The sequence below is a fragment of the Lampetra planeri genome, chromosome 37 (assembly GCF_965212315.1).
Source record: "Lampetra planeri chromosome 37, kcLamPlan1.2.h2, whole genome shotgun sequence".
NCBI lineage: Eukaryota > Metazoa > Chordata > Hyperoartia > Petromyzontiformes > Petromyzontidae > Lampetra > Lampetra planeri.
Genome location: NC_136143.1, coordinates 8,304,959 through 8,325,452, shown reverse-complemented (window position 1 = coordinate 8,325,452; position 20,494 = coordinate 8,304,959). Strand labels below are relative to the sequence as shown.

General features: G+C 42.9%; 1 protein-coding gene across 1 annotated transcript; it reads left to right on the top strand.

The window, feature by feature from the left end:
* Nucleotides 1-73: 73 nt before the first annotated feature.
* Nucleotides 74-15,393, top strand: LOC144731023 (protein NipSnap homolog 1-like). Its single transcript, XM_078611994.1, has 10 exons — nt 74-200; nt 2,969-3,111; nt 6,379-6,424; nt 7,228-7,322; nt 9,268-9,338; nt 9,586-9,726; nt 10,780-10,811; nt 12,090-12,184; nt 13,445-13,528; nt 14,294-15,393. Exons 1-10 carry the CDS (start codon nt 124-126, stop codon nt 14,356-14,358), a joined length of 849 nt encoding a protein of 282 aa, XP_078468120.1. The 5' UTR covers nt 74-123; the 3' UTR covers nt 14,359-15,393.
* Nucleotides 15,394-20,494: the final 5,101 nt, after the last annotated feature.

Genomic DNA, 20,494 nt, shown 5'->3' with positions numbered 1-20,494 from the left:
ACGTCCAAACATTTAATAATTATTTATGTTAATTAGGCTCCGCCCACCTCCCCCCTCCCCCCCCACCCCGCGAGGCAGCAACGTCTACCACACTTCGTTGTCAGGGAGCGAGCGAGCTTCACCATGCCCTGCACGCTGATCGCCAGGCAACTCGCTCGCGGTTGTCTCGGGAGGCGCTCGTGTTCGCTTGCGACTGCGAGGTAAATCCTCTTATCCGCCTTTTCCCCGGCACGAGACGTATCTTTATAACTTTTGCACTTTTAGCGCCGTGAAGCGTCTTGCCTTCGGAGCTCTGGGCTCTGCCATGCGTTTTCCTAGTTTTGTTGCGGGAGCCTGTGGCTAGGCCTCCCGCGACGACCCTTCAACAATAACCCCCCCCCCCTGTAGGGACTCACTTGATATTGCACGCATGTGGTTGTTTACTCGAGATCGCGTGCAATTGTGTATTGACAGTGATTGGTAACACATTCATTGCAATCTTGATGGCGGTATTTCATTGCTCAATTATTTACTTTAAACACAGAGATGCATAACGTACACAACCCGCATTTACGTCACATGCGATGTAATATGCGTGCCCCAGCAAAGCCTCACTGAGTCTTTAAGACTTATATTCTTGGTTCTTTCGGTAAAGTCACGTAGAAGTGGACTTTATCGATGGAACCAAGAATATGAATCCCTACAGTCACGAAAGCGTTAAATCAAAATCTTTAAGACTTGTTTAAATAGTGTTTTAAAACATATCCTTAATTGTTGCACTCCATTTCATTTGATTTTGCTGTTATTATTTTGGTCACCCAGGTCACTCTTGCAAATGGGACGACAGTATTCTAGTCTCTTGAGTTATTACTTTTTTGCTTAAATGAAATCAACTTATAGTTGGTCCTCAATTTATTTGGTTTGGCCAACGCTATTAATTAGTGATGTGCGCGCGAGGAACCCCTAGAGACTACACAAAAATAACAAGCGGTGATAATTCGTATGCAATAACTTGAAATGCTATTTTTGCACATAGGGCTTTAAATTAGAGGCTTACAGAGGCGATGATGCTATTTAATTTATAGTGTGGCCGGGAACACAGTGCTTATAGTGACGAGTTAACACCGGGCTAATGCTTAAGTGAGTGTAAATTCTGTACGATACATTTGTTGTCAATCACCAAATTGCATGGGATGTACCTCGATTTGGTCAGATTTTGGAATCCAGGCAGGATTGAGGTTTCAGAAAGCGCTTGGGGTTTGATGACCACCATGCACAACAGGTTGTTTTGCCCCCATCCAGCAGTGGATCGACAAAGTGGGTAAAGTTATACACCACTGGAACTCTGTAATGATCATTGAGCCAAATATGCGTCGTGGTCCACTGTTTCAAAAGCATGTTGTTTTTGGAACAAAGTCCAATGTGATCGGGCAAAGGTTCTGGAAAACAAGGACAGTCCTTACTCAGCACGTTGTAAAGCCTATTTTGCCGTGTAAACACGTGTGTTTGAACCCGGATAGGGTAGAAGGTTACACCGGGGGTGTGTAACCCCTTTCATCCAATCATCACGCATTCTCGCATGACATTTTGCTTCACCTTTTATGCCCGCCCGGTCCCACGCGATTACTGGATTGATAAATGGTCAACGATTGACATGGCATTTGCCACGGGGGATTTTCAAGCATCTGTTAACATGAATCAAAAACGATTATAGATAGCACACTTTGTGTTACAGTACACGCAAAAGCAACGTGTACACCTGGTCAAGTGAGCAATGGTTGGCCCTGAGTGAGTTGTGAAAACTTCATATATTTATAACAGGGGACAGCCTCAGGTAGTTTGCACCGGTATTGCTTTTCTAAATAGGGGTTACTGATTGTATCTCCTCTGCAGGAATGATAGCCTGATTTAACCCCAAAATAGGCTTTAAAACCTTTTAATGGCCAACTGGTTATTTTAAAATTAACCACGTTCGTGTGCCATCCTTATCTTACAATTTTGTGGAAACGGTGACCGTATTTCTATAATCTTGATTTGAAGCTTTCGTGATTGCAGAAATCCATACTCTTTGGTTCTTTCAGTAAAGTCACGTAGGTATAAAATAATTTGATAAGAGTCCATATTTCTATAGTTTATTTCTTAATTAAAACTTTGAAATGTTGAACACATAAGACAGCTACACTAGTGAATTTAGCTTCATGGCTTCTGTTTATTACAAATTCTAGAATAGCTGACAAACTGCACATCTGAGCATTACATATCACAATTGGAAGGCCTGTTAAATATTCTTATATAAGCGCGCAACTTTATCTATCTGTGATGAACGCTGCACTTTCCGTCGTTTTCGTGCAGGGGGCGCTGCAAACCTACGCGCCCCCTGCATGAACGACGAAGGTGCAGGGACAGACGTTCAATTACGTTGGAATCGATCTGCAGACGGCGGTCTTCTCGCATGGCCAGCAGCTCTATGTCGCCTTATCTCGATCCCGCAATCCCAAACTGGTGAAAGTCCGCATCGAACCGAACCCCCAGCAAGGCCATCTACTTAACGACGAGAGAAAATTCACACGAAATGTCCTTTTCAATGAAGTCTTCCAGATGTAAAATGAAATAAGTTTTTAATGAAGAAATTAAATTATCTAATTCAAAACACAATACAATTCAAAGATGTTTCATTTTAAAACTTCAAAACGGAGCATCGGGTGCTTGCGTGAATGCGTCGTTCGTGCGCAATTTTTTCCGTGACTTTCCTGGCCGAAGGCCGTAAATGGTTGTAAGGGGCACCGCAGGTACCCCCGAATAACCCCTAGTGTCTCTATATGCAACCTAAGTCTGTTGCACCTTCATCCATAAATTTGTCACTCCAGCTCCCTTAAATGTGTCTATACTTTGCTTAATCGTGTTGTCTGCATATTGATCTGGATATCTTATTCTGCAGCGTGCTCCGGTGTCACATTGACAGAAGGTGTGTTGCAATCTCTGCTTACAGATGCGTATCCGTGTCGGCTGCATGCCGGGATAAGGAGCGAGGGTGGCTCAAGAAGATGTTTGTGCAGAAGGTGGACCCACGCACAGATGCACACTCTAACCTGCTCTCCAAAAAGGAGACGAGCAGCCTCTACAAGCTGCAGCGTGAGCCAACTTGTTCACTCACCACGTTCCCACGTACTGACATTGCATCTTGCTCCTCTACCCCATCATCATTATCATCATGGTCATCCGTGTAAGGTGACCATTGCATTGAGGCAGGTTGGTGCTCATGGATACTGTTCCCCATTTTCGTAGGTATTGATGAGGGTAGGTCTAATTGGCCGTACTTGTTAGCATCGATGATTGCTCGTTTTAGTCTTAGGTCCTTTGTTTGTGGTGGGTATGCTGGATCCCAGTTGCAGGCTTCAGCAGTCTCCCATCCACTTCATTGCCATGAAATTATATCATATCAGCCTTTTCTGGATTTGAAGCTTTCGTGACTGCAAGGATTCATGATCTTAGGTTTTTTCGGTAAAGTCACTTAGGTAAAAATCAATAATAAAAATAATAGAAATAATAAAATAAGAATAACAAATTTCTATTCTATTATTTTTATTATTCATTTTTACCTACGTGACTTTACCGAAAAAACCTAAGAGTATATATCAGCCTTTCATTGGTCATCATCACCCAGAATTCATGAACACAACAGCATTCCGAGGATATTGGTGTGTGCCACGATAACAGATTATTCCAAGTATGTTCTATGTATAGTGAATGTTAGCATTTGTTTTTTACATATCATGGAATAATTTGACACTTTAATGTCAGTGTAAAACAATTTATGGTTACAATTCGTACACTGCATGTCTCCTTTTAATTACTTATGAGCATTGTGTCAAACATGGATTGTAAGATAGTTATTTTGTTCCAATTACAGTTAAAACACCTTCGATCTGTAATCCTCATTACCGCAAATCCTGTTCTTTGTGAGGGCCTGGAGATCCAGTTTTCCCTACTCGCATTGTATTAAACTGGCCTTAAGGACTAAGTTTGTGCACAGCGCAAGCTCCCATGTTGACATCGAGTTGATCATCGATAATTATCCTGTGGCTTCAGGGGGAGGGGGCGGGGGCGCCGGGTATTTTTTTTTTTATAAGTGCCAGACAATCACTACATAATTTTTTTAAGTAGCTTATTTTTGCACATTCTTTTTAGGTGTTGTATGGTTTTTTGTGTTTTTAAATGTGTTTACTATATGATATTGGCATAAATAAACGTAGAAATAGACAAAAATAAATTTGCTACTTTAGAAGTGACGGTATTTACTGTGCCGTACTTACCACTCCAATCTCGAAGACTTTGCGTGGGGTGATGTATATAGTGCAGTATTTTCATTGTTTATGTTGTATGCAGTGTGTAATGTACTGTCGATAATATTTCACACTGAATTTAAGCGTAGCTACTTTTTTTGTCACACACATGGTGCCAATCGCCAGACTGGTTACAGCCCTTTGGAGCGGATTTTGCCGGTTTTGCCGGATCGGCCCTGGACTGCCGGATAATGTTGGAAGCAGCCGGATGGATGATTGCACGGTGCCGGATAATCCACGATCAACTGTATGCAAGTGTATGGCGATCTGCTTGATATACGCCGAGCCAAGCAGATTCTAAGGGAAATGGGTCCAACATTTTCGTTGTGACGGTGATGCGTTTGAGCATGCCATTCTTATCAAGTTTCAAGCATGGTAGTTGCCAATTTACTGGCTAGGGCATAGAGCGGCTGGTGGCTTCCATGCTGTTGTTCACAGCTCGAGATAAATCAGCTTGATTGTGTAATCTTACACAACCACAACACGATTTTATAATGCTTCACGAAGCATTATAAAATCGTATTTTTGACATCGCTTTCGCTCCAATATCAACAGGACTTAACCTACTTTATTCATTTATACTTCAATATGTAAATAACGATTATATCTTTTGTCGAAGTTTTTTTGTACCTTTGTAAAAGTAAGTGTTGTGTTCAGGCTTTGTATAAATAATAGCCTCGCTGCACGTATTGATGTGTATGCGAATAAACGTTGGACCCCGCTTCCAAAGTGCGTTCGGAATACCGCAGTACGGTGCATATATTATATGCACGCGAGGGCAGACGCACTTTTATGGCCATGTATGCAGTTGCTCATCGATTATCCGGCTGCTTCCAACAATTTACAACGGTCCGATCCGGCGAAACCACTCAAAAGGCTGTTGATTATTCCGGCGATTAGCACCATGTGCATGACAAAAAAAGGTAGCTACGCTTGATTTCAGTGTTAAATAATATAGTCGGTACATTACGCACTACATACAACTTAATGAAAATACTCTTTTAGTCTACCTATGACTGAATATCTCTTCTCTAACATACATATGTACTGTACATATTACATGATGTCCTTGCCAACCACTGTTGCTGCTTACAGTGGTTGTATTTACACACACTCTATTCAGATTGTTAGGTATTGTCATGCATATTGAAATATCACATGTGAAATGGTGCTGTATGGAGAGTGGGGCAAAGTTTTGACAGAAAATATGATGATGTCTCTTTTGCACAAAGTTCATGAAACTAACCCATTAACTAAGCCTGGCGTCCATGAATGCACTTTGACATGCGGGCAAATGCAAGTGAGATGACAGACTCTTTGGTTCTTTCGGTAAAGTCACGAAGGGATAACAAAAAAAAGTACAATTAATCAAATCACGACGTTTCGATTGCAACACAAGCAATCATCATCAGGTGGGAAAACCACAGCAATAACTTTTTTTTGCTGAAGTGGGAGAGAGAGTTGCCGTGGTAAGAGGTTATATAGGTAAGAAAGGGGGAGGAGCAAGGGGGGGGGAGCGAGGGGTGTGGGGTAGGGGGAGGGAGAGCGCTGCGTGGACGCGAGGAGAAGGACGTGAGGCTGCGGGGGGGAGTGGGCGGGGCTATTTTATTTTCTACCCACGTGACTTTACCGAAATAACCAAAGAGTATGGATCCCTGCATTCACGAAAACTTCAAATCTAGATTGAGATGACATAGCACGGTTGGCTACGTACGGTGCGAAAGAAGTTCAACACTACATACGTGTACAGGCTTACCCCATGGCTTAAATTTACTTGAACCATAACCCAAACTTGTGCGCCATTCTGCTCACATTCATTTGAGAATTGGTGAAAAAGCATGTGGATTCATCGATAGTCATAATTCCAAATCGTATGTTCATCAGCTTAGTTAATGGGTTAGTCCACCCAGCTTTGTATTAAATCTTGGATCCTCAGGTCATGAAAACAGACCGGTCGGATAACAAAAAACATGCCTTGAAAATGTGGGAAAGTTATAGCTGTAAGTGCCGACCAAATCAGTACAGTTAACTTTTATCAATCTCTGTCATTTGACAGTTCACAACGTGAAGCCAGAAAATCTAGAGGACTACAACACAATCTCGTAAGTTGTGTATCGTACAATGAAGATTTAGATTTTGTTGAAATGTAAAAGTTTTTTAAATTATATATAATGCAGCATTGACAACTCCAAAATGAGTTTGGCCTCAACATTTTTGAAAGGTGAAACATAGATCGTCCGTAACATTATTTTCTACTTGTTTTTATTTTCCTTAAGCCTGCAATTGTTTTCACAGTTAACCACAACCACTTGTTGATCATTGCCTGCCCACGTCTCCTAACAAAAAAATGTATGGAGCATCACTCATCTTCACAGAGCATCATCGCTTTACTTCACATAATACAAAGCAAAAAAAACAATCCCAAAGAGCTCTTATCTGTTAGATATGTCTCTAGGTTGAATGTCATCGGCTGTCCACAATGATTGTCTTTGTTTATCTTGAGGCACATCAGCGTGTTGCTCTCATTATCAAGCTAAGTTTTCCCAAAGCACTCAAACCTGTTCTCAAGGGATATTTGTCATCATAAGCAGATGTGTTATCTTTCATCATCGTTACCCATATAATTGTACCTGCAAAGTTTCACAGTGAAGTTAAAATGATGAGCAAAAGTTTGTAAAATCGCTTTCCTATCTTCCGTTTTCCATAGTGCATCTTTCCTCCATGTTGTGTTAATCTAGAAATGCTGACGAGCCTTCTGGTAACGTGACGCTGAAATATGGCCCGTGTTGGATGCGTTTTCATTTGGTTCCAATTAAAGCCACATTTTTTTAAAAGTCAAGCTGTTGGTTTTGGTGCTTTGCCAGCGTGCATTGTGGATCTCATGGACAGCGTTTTCGCACTGCAGAGCGGAGGCACTGATGAAATTGCACAACGATGCGAGCTACCCATGCGAGCTGGTGGGCTCTTGGAACACGTGGTACGGCGAGCAGGACCAGGCCGGTACGTACGCATGGTGTGCATGTGCACCGCATGGGTATGCCACACGCATCATAGCATATATCATGAATGAAACGTGTAAATATACCAGTGTGGCCTAGTGCATAGGTACAGTGTACGAGACTGCAATCGGATACAGCGCTCGGCTTCAGCATAATAGTTAAAAGAGAAACACAGCGTTAATGTCTAGTGCACAGCAATGGCATGCACACACAGCACTCGTATGTAACATGTGGGTGCACCACCAATATAGTGACCAGGTACACCAATATAGGTGATGGAGCGTCAACTTAATCTTGGGCAGGTGTGCTGCAAAGCCATATCCTTATAGCACTTGCAATGCCCCTCGAAGGGAATAAAAACAAATACATCTCCAGTGCATTGCTCATGTCTTCAGTACGAGCAATGCAGGTGTTGTTACCAGTGTGTGGAGTACATAGCCACAGCGTCTAAAGCGACAAAAGTGTGTAGACCTGTGTAGCAACACCAATGCTGGCGAAGAGACAAGGTTTGTAACCACAGTGCCATCTGGCCAGATCGACAGTGAATAAGTAATAGTCATTATGTGATGAGGCACACCATCCTGTCATTTTTAATGATCAAATAGTGGTATTATCAGCTTGGAATTTCCCGCACAATCATAGTCAGCTGAAGTTGGCAACAAAGAGGTGAGGACGCGGGAGTGATAGGGTGGAGGGTAATTTTTACAGTTCAGTGCACAAGCTTTGTACCCTGTCTTCAATACACTTGTATACAATTAACCAAGGGAATGAGCTATTTTATTTTTAAACTCCAGTGGTAGATGTGGGGAGTGAGAGGTGAATTCCTTTGACGGGCTTTGAGAAGGGGGTGTGGATTTAGGGTTGGAGAGTCTGTATGCTGACGTGTGTGTTTACATGGGCATCCATGTTATGAACTGGATGTCACTGTTTTTGTTCGGTGCATGTGCATGGTTGGTAGTGCGGCGTGGTGAAGGGTACTTTTCTGACATCGTTCAGACAAGTACCCGCCTGATGGATGCATCAGAACTCCATGAAGGGTCACAGCTATTCATTGGGTGGGGCGGGGTGGTCCCAACATGGCCACTCTTGTGAAATCAAAACAGTGAACCTATTTCGAGGGTGTGCTTGGCCACTTGAGCATGCGGAACAAGTGCAGGCCACTTGTTGATATAGGGAATATGCAGCACTGTCAGAGCAAGAATAGCACAGCACTATACATGTATGGACTCATAAAGGTACAAAAGCTTGTATGTATGTGTTTATATTTAACTTATTTCGCAGTAGTCATTCGCGCTAATCGGAGGTGCGGGGGGAAGGACAACGAAACGAAACTAATTTAGATTTAAAAGTGCGTAGCTCCAGTGGCTTCCTAATATCGGAAGAAAGAGCGTTCCAGACGGCTGCAGAAGCGCATCTGAAAGTGCTCGATGCAGTAGTCGTCTTTGCAAAATGTTGGTACGTTGTTTCGTCCTATTGTCTGTGTCACTGGAGCACCTACATACAAAGTCTCAGAGCTGCTAGCTAACATCCTGTGGGATATACAGCATGCATTGGCATCACAAATGTTGCAGAGGATCTAACTATTCTGAACATTTTTTATCGCGCCCTCTTTCGAGTCCATTCCGGTCACAAATGTGCATTCATCACATGGAATACGCTCTTTGAACCAACAAACACCGTTTTAAGTATATTCCAAAACTAGCTAAGGCTCAGGAAAAAATAGGTGAGGTTTTGGATAATGGCCTGTTTTCATACAACATCTATGTGCCATGAAGAAGGGCCATGGTCTGAAACGTCGTCAATTATATCTTTTTTTTGTGAAGCAGTGTCAATGACGTGTGTGCATCGTGTGGTTTTTGTTGTTGCAATTTGTGCCTGTGCACGACTGCCAACGCAGCATGACCAAGCGATGTGTTTTCCTCACGCTGCTTTTGTGTTGTGTGTAGTGCACCTGTGGCGATACATCGGTGGCTATCCAACTCTGATGGATGTTATGAATAAACTGAGGCAGAACAAGGCATGCATGTTGTTTACTTTTAACGCACCCCGAGACGATGGATGCTTGGGCTGAGAATTCTACGTATTTTGCGAAATAACCAATCGCATTCAAATGCACATCCGCCCAATCAATTTGTGACATTAAATTCAGCAATGTACATGCTTTATAATGTAATTTGCACGCACTGCACGTTATTTTGGCGTTCGAACGTGTCTTCGTGTAGTTGATGGTTTCAGATTTCACTGTTGTGCTTTGACACTCACAGGAGTACCTGGAGTTCAGGAGGGAACGGAGTAAAATGCTCCACGCACGTAAAAACCAACTCTTGATGGAGTTTAGCTTCTGGAATGAGCCCCTCCCCAGGCCCGGGCCGAATATTTACGAGCTACGGAGCTACAGACTCAAGGTGCCTCTTCCATGTTGCTGCCCTCTTGTCTGTCTCTTCCCCACCCACCCACACCACACCACACCCAACAAACGCATCCATTTGTAGCGACATATATATGTATATGACAGCATCATTATAGGCTTCAGACTTCATCAGGCTGCACTGAGAAATGCAGTGAAGTATAAAACTAAACTCAACAATTTATTTTGCCAGGTAAGGCCCACTGAGCTGTATAGCTCTTTCGCAAAAGCGACCTGGCCATAAATGATAGCTCAACACAGTGGCTTATCGCGTAGGACTGATAAAGTGTGGTTATTATTTCCACCGCTTTGCTCTTCAACGGACTGGTGTGCTGTACTAGTAACGAATTGGCATGTTCTGTTAACGTAACGAATCTTACTAATTGGCTGTGTTGGGTGGTGGCGGATTTAACGAAACATTTATATTTACGAGATCTCACCCAAAAAAACCCCGTATTATGGATTTTCACCGCTCCTTGCACGTCTCACGAGAATGGGAAAAGTAGAATAGATTCATTCCTTCTTAAGATGAGAAGCCCCCTTGCCTAAGCGTGACCACATTAATCACCTTTAACAGTGCACCCACGGGAATTGCCGTGTCGTTATTCACACTTAGAAACACTTTCAATGGGAGTTTAGCTCGGTTCGTGAAATACCTACGTATGTATGTACGTATGTTGAACTTATTTCTCACTGTGTGTAGCCAACCGTGCTCATAGGATGTGCGGGGACGGACAACAAAAAATACTTTGCCCAGAAAGTGACAAATGTCAAATTTGAATCAGCCACGTATCATCATGAAATGTACAATTGTGTTGTTGTAGTTCTCTTAGGATGTTAATTCTGAAATATCTTGTAGTGTAGTCATGACAGAATATAAACGTGTTACTACTGTATGATAATTTAAGCTTTTAGTTTGACTAATGTTAAAATAATTTCTTAAACACATTTCTGTTTCGATCAATGTCCCATGCCCTAACAATTGTGATAATAAATAAATGAATTACATTTCTCCGTATAATCAATTCATTGTTTTTTTTTATTCTGACAGCCAGGCACGATGATCGAATGGGGAAACAACTGGTGAGTCGCCTTGCAGAGACACCATTGCCTTTAAAACTGCATTTTATTTGGCAGTCTTAAGTTTCGATTTAAAGCTTTCGTGACTGCAGGGATTCATCTTCTTGGTTCTTTCGGTAAAGTCACGTAGAAGGGAAGTCTGTCTCCCCGACAGACCTGGTCTTCACCTGAGGACGGCTGCATGCGTTGTGGCCGAAACGTCGTGAGAATTATTTTATTATGTTTTATTTTTATTATTTTATTACTTCCATTCTACGTGACTTTACCGAAAGAACCAAGAAGATGAGTCTTAAGTTTCTGTAGCTACCAAGTCTGGGGGAGGCAGTAGCCTGCACCTGCCTTAACAGCTGTGCGTCTCAGCCTCGTCGCGCTCGTCAGAGAATCTGCGGGCATCTGCGGGCATCTGCGGGCGGTGGTGGCGACGCACGCCTGTAATCCAGCACTGTGGAAGGCAGCGAGGGTTTGGTGGATCGCACAAACGTCGTAAACCTCCCTTCCCATGGGTGTCGAGATGTCAGAAGGCAGTACGTAAAGAATGTGGACTCCACACCCGTTCAGCCTGTATGGGATACAGTGTTTCCCCCTTGCACGTGTGGGGTTTCTCCGGGTGCTCCGGTTTCCTCCCAGATGTAAGCAATATTTCATGGACCTATGACACCTTAATATGTAGAGGACCGTAGAGCTTGGGGCCCACCGCGCGGCTGCCTTCCCACTTGTCAGAATCATAATCTTTATTTAGACTTGAGGAATCTGATGAGCTAGGAAGCTCTTTTTCACAGATGTCCAGTATGTGCCTGTGGTGCCTTATCCCTCCGAGTCGCTCGCTCTCTCTCCGTCTTCGAGAGTGAGCGAATACTGTGCACGTGACAAGTTAATAATCTTCTTGGTTATTTCGGTAAAGTCACGTAGAAGGGAAATAATAAAATAATAAAATAAAACATAATTTAATAATTCTCACGACGTTTCGGCCACAACGCAAGCAGCCGTCCTCAGGTGAAGAACAGGTCTGTCGGAAAGACGTCTGAATGAGAAGAACAGGTCTGGATGCTTGCGTTGTGGCCGAAACGTCGTGAGCATGATTTTATTGTTTTATTTTTATTATTTTATTATTTCCCTTCTACGTGACTTTACCGAAAGAACCAAGAAGATGAATCCCTGCAGTCACGAAAGCTTTAAATCGAAAGTTAATAATCGTTATTTATAATCTCGCGAGCACCGGCGGGGCCCAATCTTTCAAACCAAAACCATTGGTTGGCGGCTCTGTGGTTTGCTGGCGTGCAGGGCTCGAGCCATCCGCTTCCGGCAGGAGAATAACGAGGCTGTGGGGGGGTTCTTCTCCCAGATCGGTGACCTCTACATGGTGCACCACCTCTGGGGTAAACTTGCGCTCACATAACGCGGTCACCGGAGGTTGTACATTGTCGATTGTGATCTACGGGGGAAAAGTTCAGTAGGTCATTGAATATCTGGCAGCGTGGTGGAGGGGGGGCGCGCTGGATTTTCAAAAACGGTAATCACTACATCGTGATTTAAAACGGCATATTTTTGCACGTTGTTTTTCGGTGCTGTTATGTGTTTTTTTGTGTTTTGAATTCGTTTGCTATGTGATATTGGCATAAATAAACATAGAAATTGACAAAAATTAGGTATCCTACTTTAAATAGTGGCGGTATTTACTGTGCCGTACTTACCACTCTAATCTCGAAGACTCGGCGTAGGATAATGTATATACGTGCAGTATGTTCATTGTTTAAGTAGTGTGTTGTGTATAATGTACTGTATATAATATTTCACACTGAAATAAAGCGTAGATACTTTTTTTTGTCACACACATGGTGTCGATCGTCGGACCCGGTTACAGAATTTTGAGCGGTTTCGCCGGATCGGCCCGGGACCGCCGGATAAATGTTGGAAGCAGCCAGATAATCAACTTGGCGCCGAATAATCGACGATCAACCGGGGAGGGGCTGGGTGGGGAGGGTGGGGAGGGGCTGGGTGGGGAGGGTGGGGAGGGGCTGGGTGGGGAGGATGGGGAGGGGCTGGGTGGGAGGGGTGGGGCTGGGTGGAGAGGGGTTGGTCACCCCGTGGTGCCCTTATAAAACTCAACGTTTAACCTACTCACGCCGGCTTGTGCCCGCCCTCAGTCGGGCATATTTGCGGAATACACCACGCCGCCGTTGACCCTGGCCATTGACTGAGCAACCCAACGTTCCTACCAGCTCCCTCCGCAGGAATGTGTTTTAAATCTCTAAATGACAACGAACAAAGACATAACTTCCAGAGACATATGGCAGCAGCAAATATGAATGACTGTACTGTACTGATGAGTCCTATTGAGGATGCAACTGGTCTACAGCTAGTTTCACTGCTGCCTGTTGGGCAGCCACATTTTTCAACTCGTTGAGTTGGTCGTCGAAACGACAGCACGTCCACGCGTTCAGTTCCTTTGAGCTGGTAGTCTGGATAAAGCCGCGAGCTTTTGAACAGACAAGTGCACACCTTTGTGTGCTGTAAATCAATTGTTTTCGAGTCTGCGGTCATTGTTCCGTTGCGTTTTCCCACAATTTACAAACTTGCGTTGCCACGCACGTCACGGACGGCGATCGAGCGAAGGGGATGCCGTGTGTTTTTGGCAGCCTACAAGGATCTTCAGAACCGCGACGACACTCGCAACTCGGCCTGGCAAAAGCGGGGCTGGGATGAGAACGTTTACTATACGGGTGAGGCTTCTCGATGGCTACCTGAGATTTTTTTCCACATTCAGAATATGTATATGCTAGCTCTACTCAAGTCACATCTGAATTGTGAGAAATTCCCATTACTAACAGCGGAAGATTAAAAGGTGTTTTTGATAGGTAATTGTTCCAAAGAATCGTGGTAAATTTGGACCACGATGATACTACATCCATACGTATGTTTGTGTCTGCACAGACATTTTAACCATGATGCATGTTATTATCTCTTATACTATAACACTTCATATATACATCTCTTAACACTATAATACTTTATACATTTATAACAATTACCTATGTGGGTAACACTATATATACATTTTATTTATAAATGTCTGACAATTGCCTATGTGGACATGACTGGAGCTGGCCTTGGGTTCTTACCTCTCTGTCAAAAAGAGCTTTATAGCTCATCGGATTCCTCCAGTAGAAATAGTTTTTTATTTCTGTCCCAGGATCAGTGTCTCCCTGCTCACGCGATCGCGGGGCGACGCTCTGAGACATTAGCGCGAATTTTATGCCAAGATTGAGTTGGTCCGTACAACAGCCATTGTTGACATCCCACCAACAGAAATTTGAATCGCAACTCAACACAGATTCTTATTTTATGTTTATATTGTATTGTTTGTTGTTGTAACGTTCTTCACCCACGCCCCTACTGGATATCTGAAAAATTGTAGCTCATTGGATTCCTCCAGTAGAAATATTCTGACTCTGTATATTAAAATATTCTCTTGCCTTTGTTTACAGTGCCCCTCATCCAGCAGATGGAGTCTCGAATCATGATCCCGCAACCATTCTCACCCTTGCAGTGAGCGACCATCGACTTGCATGTCAGCCGGTTCCCCCTGTCCCACACAGCCCATGCACTACATGGCTATGCTCCGGATGTGTGCCTCACACACGAGTACAGCTCTTGCCCTCTGCGATAGGTTTTGTTTTGGATTTTTTGCTCTCTGGAAACAATCGGGCAGTCTGCGTAGTAAAGCAGGTGTCACCGCTTTTAAATGTGGCTGCATTCTTACCCTTGCAGGGAGAGCGAGCGCACACGGCATGTAGGCATTAGTCTTGTGTCAAACGTTGACCACGTGTAACCTGGACTCTAAGCACTTTTTTGTGAAGGATTACCAAGGGTTCTATGTTTTATTCTGGTACGGAGGGCTGGTGTATGCAATGGTGAGGCTAATTAACACACTAGAATGTTCAAGCTCCACTGATTGATAGAATTTGTCAAATGTTGGGCCTAATGAGCCACCACCAGCTTCTTTTCTACTTGTGGGTATATACGTGTTCAATATAAAACTATCCATCTTGGAAGGTCTCTGCAGGTATAATTTCCTGTCCAGTGATATGAATATAATTATATTTTAGAATCGGTTCTTTTTTGTGCCATGATGACAGATGGAATGTATTTTGAAATCTAATGTGCTACTTTCCTGAATACTAAACGTGTATGTATCATCAAAAGGATATAGGGACAAAACACACCAGCCCAAAAACACAAGCTGCCACTGGCAAGGCATCTACAAGGTGGATGCACACGAAAAGCAAAAACTCTTCAGTTAATATCGCCTCCAAAAATACCAAATCACAAAAGAAATATTTGTAAATCACTTCCAAGAAGCATTGTAAATTTCCACATGAAGGTTGTTCCTGATCTTTTTATATTCTGGGTTGTTGTGTGTGGTTGAGGAGAGGCGTGCCGTCGATAACCACCACACTGAAGGCCAGACAGCTCTATTTTTGCAAGGTTGGGCTCATTCTCTTAAAATGTTCAATATCTTCAGGCAAAATACACAGGTGAAATATTTGAAAAACTCGTGAAAATAAAAAACCACTGCTCTACTGGTCATGGTGAGCAACCTCAACTCTTTGCAAAATTGTGCCATTCTGTAGTCATGGCGCTACGAATGGCGGGTTTATTCGGTTTAAAAGACACGGGTAATTGATGATCTACTGTAAATATTGGTGTAATGATTCCTCCCCCCCCCTCTGCGATTTATTGACTGCTCACAATTTAATTCGAGAATTATTTTTTGGGAATATGATGCATCGGCCTCAAGTGCCTGGAGAGGGTCACGTGAGAATTACATTTGCATACAGCCTATACAAATATAAAACACGCCGATGCTTAAACACGCAGTACAGTGCCCGCGTCTTAAAAGCTATAGACGAATTGGTATGCTTTTGATTTAAAGCTTTCGTGACTGCAGGGATTCATATTCTTGGTTCTTTCGGTAAAGTCACGTAGAAGGGAAATAATAAAAGAATATAAATACAAAACAATAAATATTAAACAATAATTCTCATGAAACGTGAGAATTTTTTATTGTTTTATATTATTTTATTATTTCCCTTCTACGTGACTTTACCGAAAGAACCAAGAATATGAATTGGTATGCATCGATGCATCCGTGCGCCCCTATTTCTGTATCCCGCACTTTAAAAATGTTACTTTCCAATGCCAAATTTCCCCATCTCGCACACACCGCTGTTGCAGGTGACACACACGGTGACCACTTTTATTCTTGGGTCCTACACGACTCCTTAAACGTAAAGGGATGTTATTGAGGGCATATGTCTCGCGCCCAGACAAAGCAACAAGTGTTGGGGTCTTAAAGGGCAATTTTCCTTTGGGGCCTTCAATAATTTTGTTGGATCCAAAGACTCTGACACCCTATGTTACCTCCGTGGAACTGAGCTGCTTTGGCAGGGTCATGCCAAGCCAGGCTGCCCTGGCTTAAGAAAGTGGCAAGTTTGAGTTTTTTTCCCCCGCTGCAAAACCCCGGGGCCGTGCCACTGACGTCAGTACAATAAACGAGTCGAGGTGCATGCAGATGATGAAGTGTCGGCAATTAGCACCATTTACAATCATAGCATCACTGTGCAGTTGATACGAATAAGACGCCAATTAAGATTAAACAGAGTTGGTAACGGGAGTTTAAATTTGATTGAAAACTTAAACATCTGGCCGATGCTGAATTGTGCGATGGGCGCGTGTCCTACAGCCTTGAGTAGAATCGATTCGGGTGAGTTTAAGGAATTGACGGGGGGAGGAGCAATTTATCGCAATTCATATTGTGAGAAGAATCGTGGTTAAGAAGGCAAGACGGGAGGGAGGGAGGGAGGGGGGTTTGATTGTTTTGGTGAAGGCCAGCTTATGAAAATTATTAACCTCACCCCCGACCTGGCTTGAGCCCAAGCCAGATTCAGATAATGTTCTGAGGTTTCAGGCCAGTATATCAGACTCGGCTCGGCAAATAGGGATTGAAAGACCGCCTGTAACTGGAAGGACGCTACGCTGGCCCAGTGCAAAAGGGGTATTGCTTTGATTTGAAGCTTTCGCGACTGCAGGAAAATCCTTACTCTTTGGTTTTTTCGGTAAGGTCACGTAGGTATAAAATAAAATAAATCACGATGTTTCGGGCGCAACACAGACCATGCTTTCCCACCTGATGATGGACGCTTGTGTTATACCTACGTGACTTTACCGAAAGAACCAAAGAGTATGGGTATTGCTTTCTCATTGCATGTCAAGTGTGAACCCATAGTCACCATTATTATAATGCTATAGGTGACCTGTATTTCAATCCTATATTTTGTGTACAAATTCAAAAAAATATATACACGTACATTTCTGAAATAAAGTTTCCTGATTTTTGTGAAAATGAATAAAATGTTAATTTAAAATGTTGATGATTAATACTGTTCTACCGCGTGTCAGCTTCGACAAATGTTTGATTTAAAGTCAAGGGGGTTAAAAAATGATAACCGGAGTAGCCTGTTACTGGTTGTATTGCTCCATGTGAATATTTGCTCAATTGTACGTCTCGATGAATGATAAACTACACACAACGCGATCTGCCAATCAGTATCACTTGCAGGGTAAAAGTCCATGTTGGCACAATTACCAGTACAGTTCTTCCATTCCACCGTCCATGTAAATGTAATAAATTCCAGATCTCCACCATTGCTCACTCACTTTACAAACGGGAATAAAGTTGACTTTGTGGACCTGAAAGATAATATCGGTACAGTCCTTGGTGGCACAACACAATACTTTTCCCAACATTTTTGAGTTTTTTTTTATGACCCAGTGCACATCATTCAAGCATGAAGGCAGTAAATGATTTTCGTATATCTTTTTTTACAATCTGAACTCTTGTGGGATTCACGTTGTTTGAGCAGTTCACGACATTGGATAAGCCAGTTTCGGAGTCGGGGTACAATATACGGTTTCGCTTTGTACAATTTATCCCGAGGTAACATTTTGATGGTTAATAATAAATAATTAGTCTCGAATTGTTTACATTTAGCGGCGTTCGTTCATTTGCACGGCTTGTAATGTCGGTGATGCAGCAAATGTTAACGTTCACAAATCACGGCAATTCCCTTCTCACAATTCTGTAGGAACAAATGCACCACCAATGATAACAAATACGATATATTTCTACATGCACTATCGTCTTCAGATGGTTATAAGAAGAAATGATCAACTTACGGTGAATAAGAACTCTTAAGATTAACACTAAAATATGAATGTAGGTGCACGGTTCAATCTCACCAACTTTTTTTTGGTAATTTGTCTATGCCCGAAGCGAGAGAAACACACTTTAGTTAAGCGCCCATGAGTTTGTTTAATTTTTAGCATGTCACATGGCACAGCGATGCAACTTAATAAAGTTTCAGATGGTACGCTTTCCGCGAATCGTATCGTCTTGGCCGATACAAAGCGGCCAAATGTTCCTCTTTGGAATAATAAACTTGCACTCGCAAACCGTGGAGACGTGACTAGCCATGACGCTGTTTGCGTGGCCAATTGTGATACCATGGGGTTGGAAATAAAGTGGAGATTGAATCCAAATGTGTGGACTGCTCCCACGGCCCTCTGCCCAGCCACCCGTTGTGACAGTGGTCGATTGTGTTCGGTAATTCGAGTCGCACTCCCGCTTCCAAAAGTGTCTCTCTCCCCTCCCACGCTCGCAGTGTCAGCTGATACACGAGAGTCATTTCACGGTAGCAGAGTTTTAAAAAAATCAAGCGCGAAACGAGAAAAGCAGGTCCATCAACTTATTGGTTCTTTCGGTAAAGCCACGTAGAATGGAAATAATAAAAATAAACCAATAAAATAATTCGAGAAGACAGACCTATTCTTCACCTGACGGCTGCTTGCGTTGTGGCCGAAACGTGAGAATTATTTTATGTTTTATTTTTATTATTTCCATTCTACGTGACTTTACCGAAAGAACCTAGAAGATGAATCCCTGCAGTCACGAAAGCTTTAAATCGAAACAGGTCCATCAAGTCGATGTCTGCTGCACACACATTTGTGAGGCACAGTAATGGGCAACACTTTGACCTCTGGATGTGAACATGACGTTTGAATTTGGTTTAGTGTTTAAACACATTCCTATAAAGCTACTAAATCAGTTATACAGAGGGCACTGCCAAGAATAGTCATGGTCAGGACACAGTGGACAGGACAGCGCATACATTATCAGAGTTATGTTTTTTGTTTGCATTATGACTGCAGGTATTGTGGTCTATGCAAACATGACTCATCGTAAAAAAGGTGTCAGTTTTGTTGCCAGACAAGTATAACCCGTAAAAAAAGTTTTTCACTATAAATCCTTTATATGCGTGGCGGCTAGAGTCCTCTCGTCCTCTGGCTTGAGATGGCTGCCACCTATGGGTCAGATGATTGCATTGCACCATTAAGCAATTGGTAATTAAATATAAGATTTTTGTCCTAAAAAGTGTAAAATTTTGGAAAAAAAATTTCACGAACATTAATTGTCACGCACAACGAGTCTGTGTGGAAAATATCAGCTCGATTGGATCACGGGAAGTGGGTTAAAAAACGACCGAAAGATTTTCACGGTCGTAAGCAAGCGAACTTAATATAAAGGATTTAATAAAAAGGGTAAAAAAACAATTATCAGGACACAGTGGCTTTGCAAGTCAGAGGTCACCGGTCCAATCGAACCTCTCCGAACGACAGTTGAAACGAGCACGTGCATTCCCCTGCCTCTCCACTTGGCAACAGTATAAATGGGTACACCACAGATCACGTGTGTATTGGGGAGAGTGTGGGTAACTCCCACGACTCCCAAGACGTTTGTTTGGCCAGCGTGTTATAAGGGTGGAGCGAATATCCTCTAAAACAAGCGGTTCTTAACCTTGACTGCAGCCTTGCAACCCTTTGATTCTTAATCGTTTAAAAAAATGTACGTTAATAAATACATAGGTTTGATGAAACAAAATAGTTGTATTTTGATTTAAAGCTTTTGTGACTGCAGGGATTCATGTTCTTGGTTCTTTCGGTAAAGTCACGTAGAAGGGAAATAATAAAACAATACAATTCTCACATTGTGTCACAGAGGGCAAGAACTGGCCTCGAGTAAGATGGAAATTAACACTGAATGGGGGGGGGGGGGAAACGGTGGTGGGGAGGTCTACGGGGCAATGCTTTACACAATATACAGTATCAGGGTTAGAGTTTGATAAATCCTGCCATAGAAATGTTTAACGAGTAACACAAATGTAACAACCACTGCGTCGTGATGCGAGTGTAAATTTATTACATTCTTATGAATTCAAGCACATTGTTCTTATTTAGAAATACATAAAAGGGGGTGGGGGAAGTTGCACAATATTTTACAATATTCTTCAAACTCTCCAACTATTGGAAAATTCACACCTTGACGAATCAAGGTGAAATGTATGCGCAGATATACGGATTCCAACGAAGTTTCACACAAGCAGCCAACTTGCATCACGTTGCACTTACAGTCAATGCAACCCCACAATAAGATGATGTAGGCCTTGGCAGACCCACAACCCCATGACAGATGGGTAGAGCCCCTCCCTTGGGGGTGGGGGGTCCAGGCTGTGCACAGACGCTCTTTCTCTGGCCCACTCCACCCCCTTCAGAGCTCTCCCAAGCCTCGC

Excerpts from the sequence above, each read along its gene's own strand:
- LOC144731023 (XM_078611994.1), top strand. The coding sequence starts at position 124 with ATGCCCTGCACGCTGATCGCCAGGCAACTCGCTCGCGGTTGTCTCGGG. Across the intron at positions 9,339-9,585 it reads ATAAACTGAGGCAGAACAAG|GAGTACCTGGAGTTCAGGAG; the intron begins GCATGCATGTTG and ends TGACACTCACAG. Across the intron at positions 9,727-10,779 it reads TACGGAGCTACAGACTCAAG|CCAGGCACGATGATCGAATG; the intron begins GTGCCTCTTCCA and ends TTATTCTGACAG.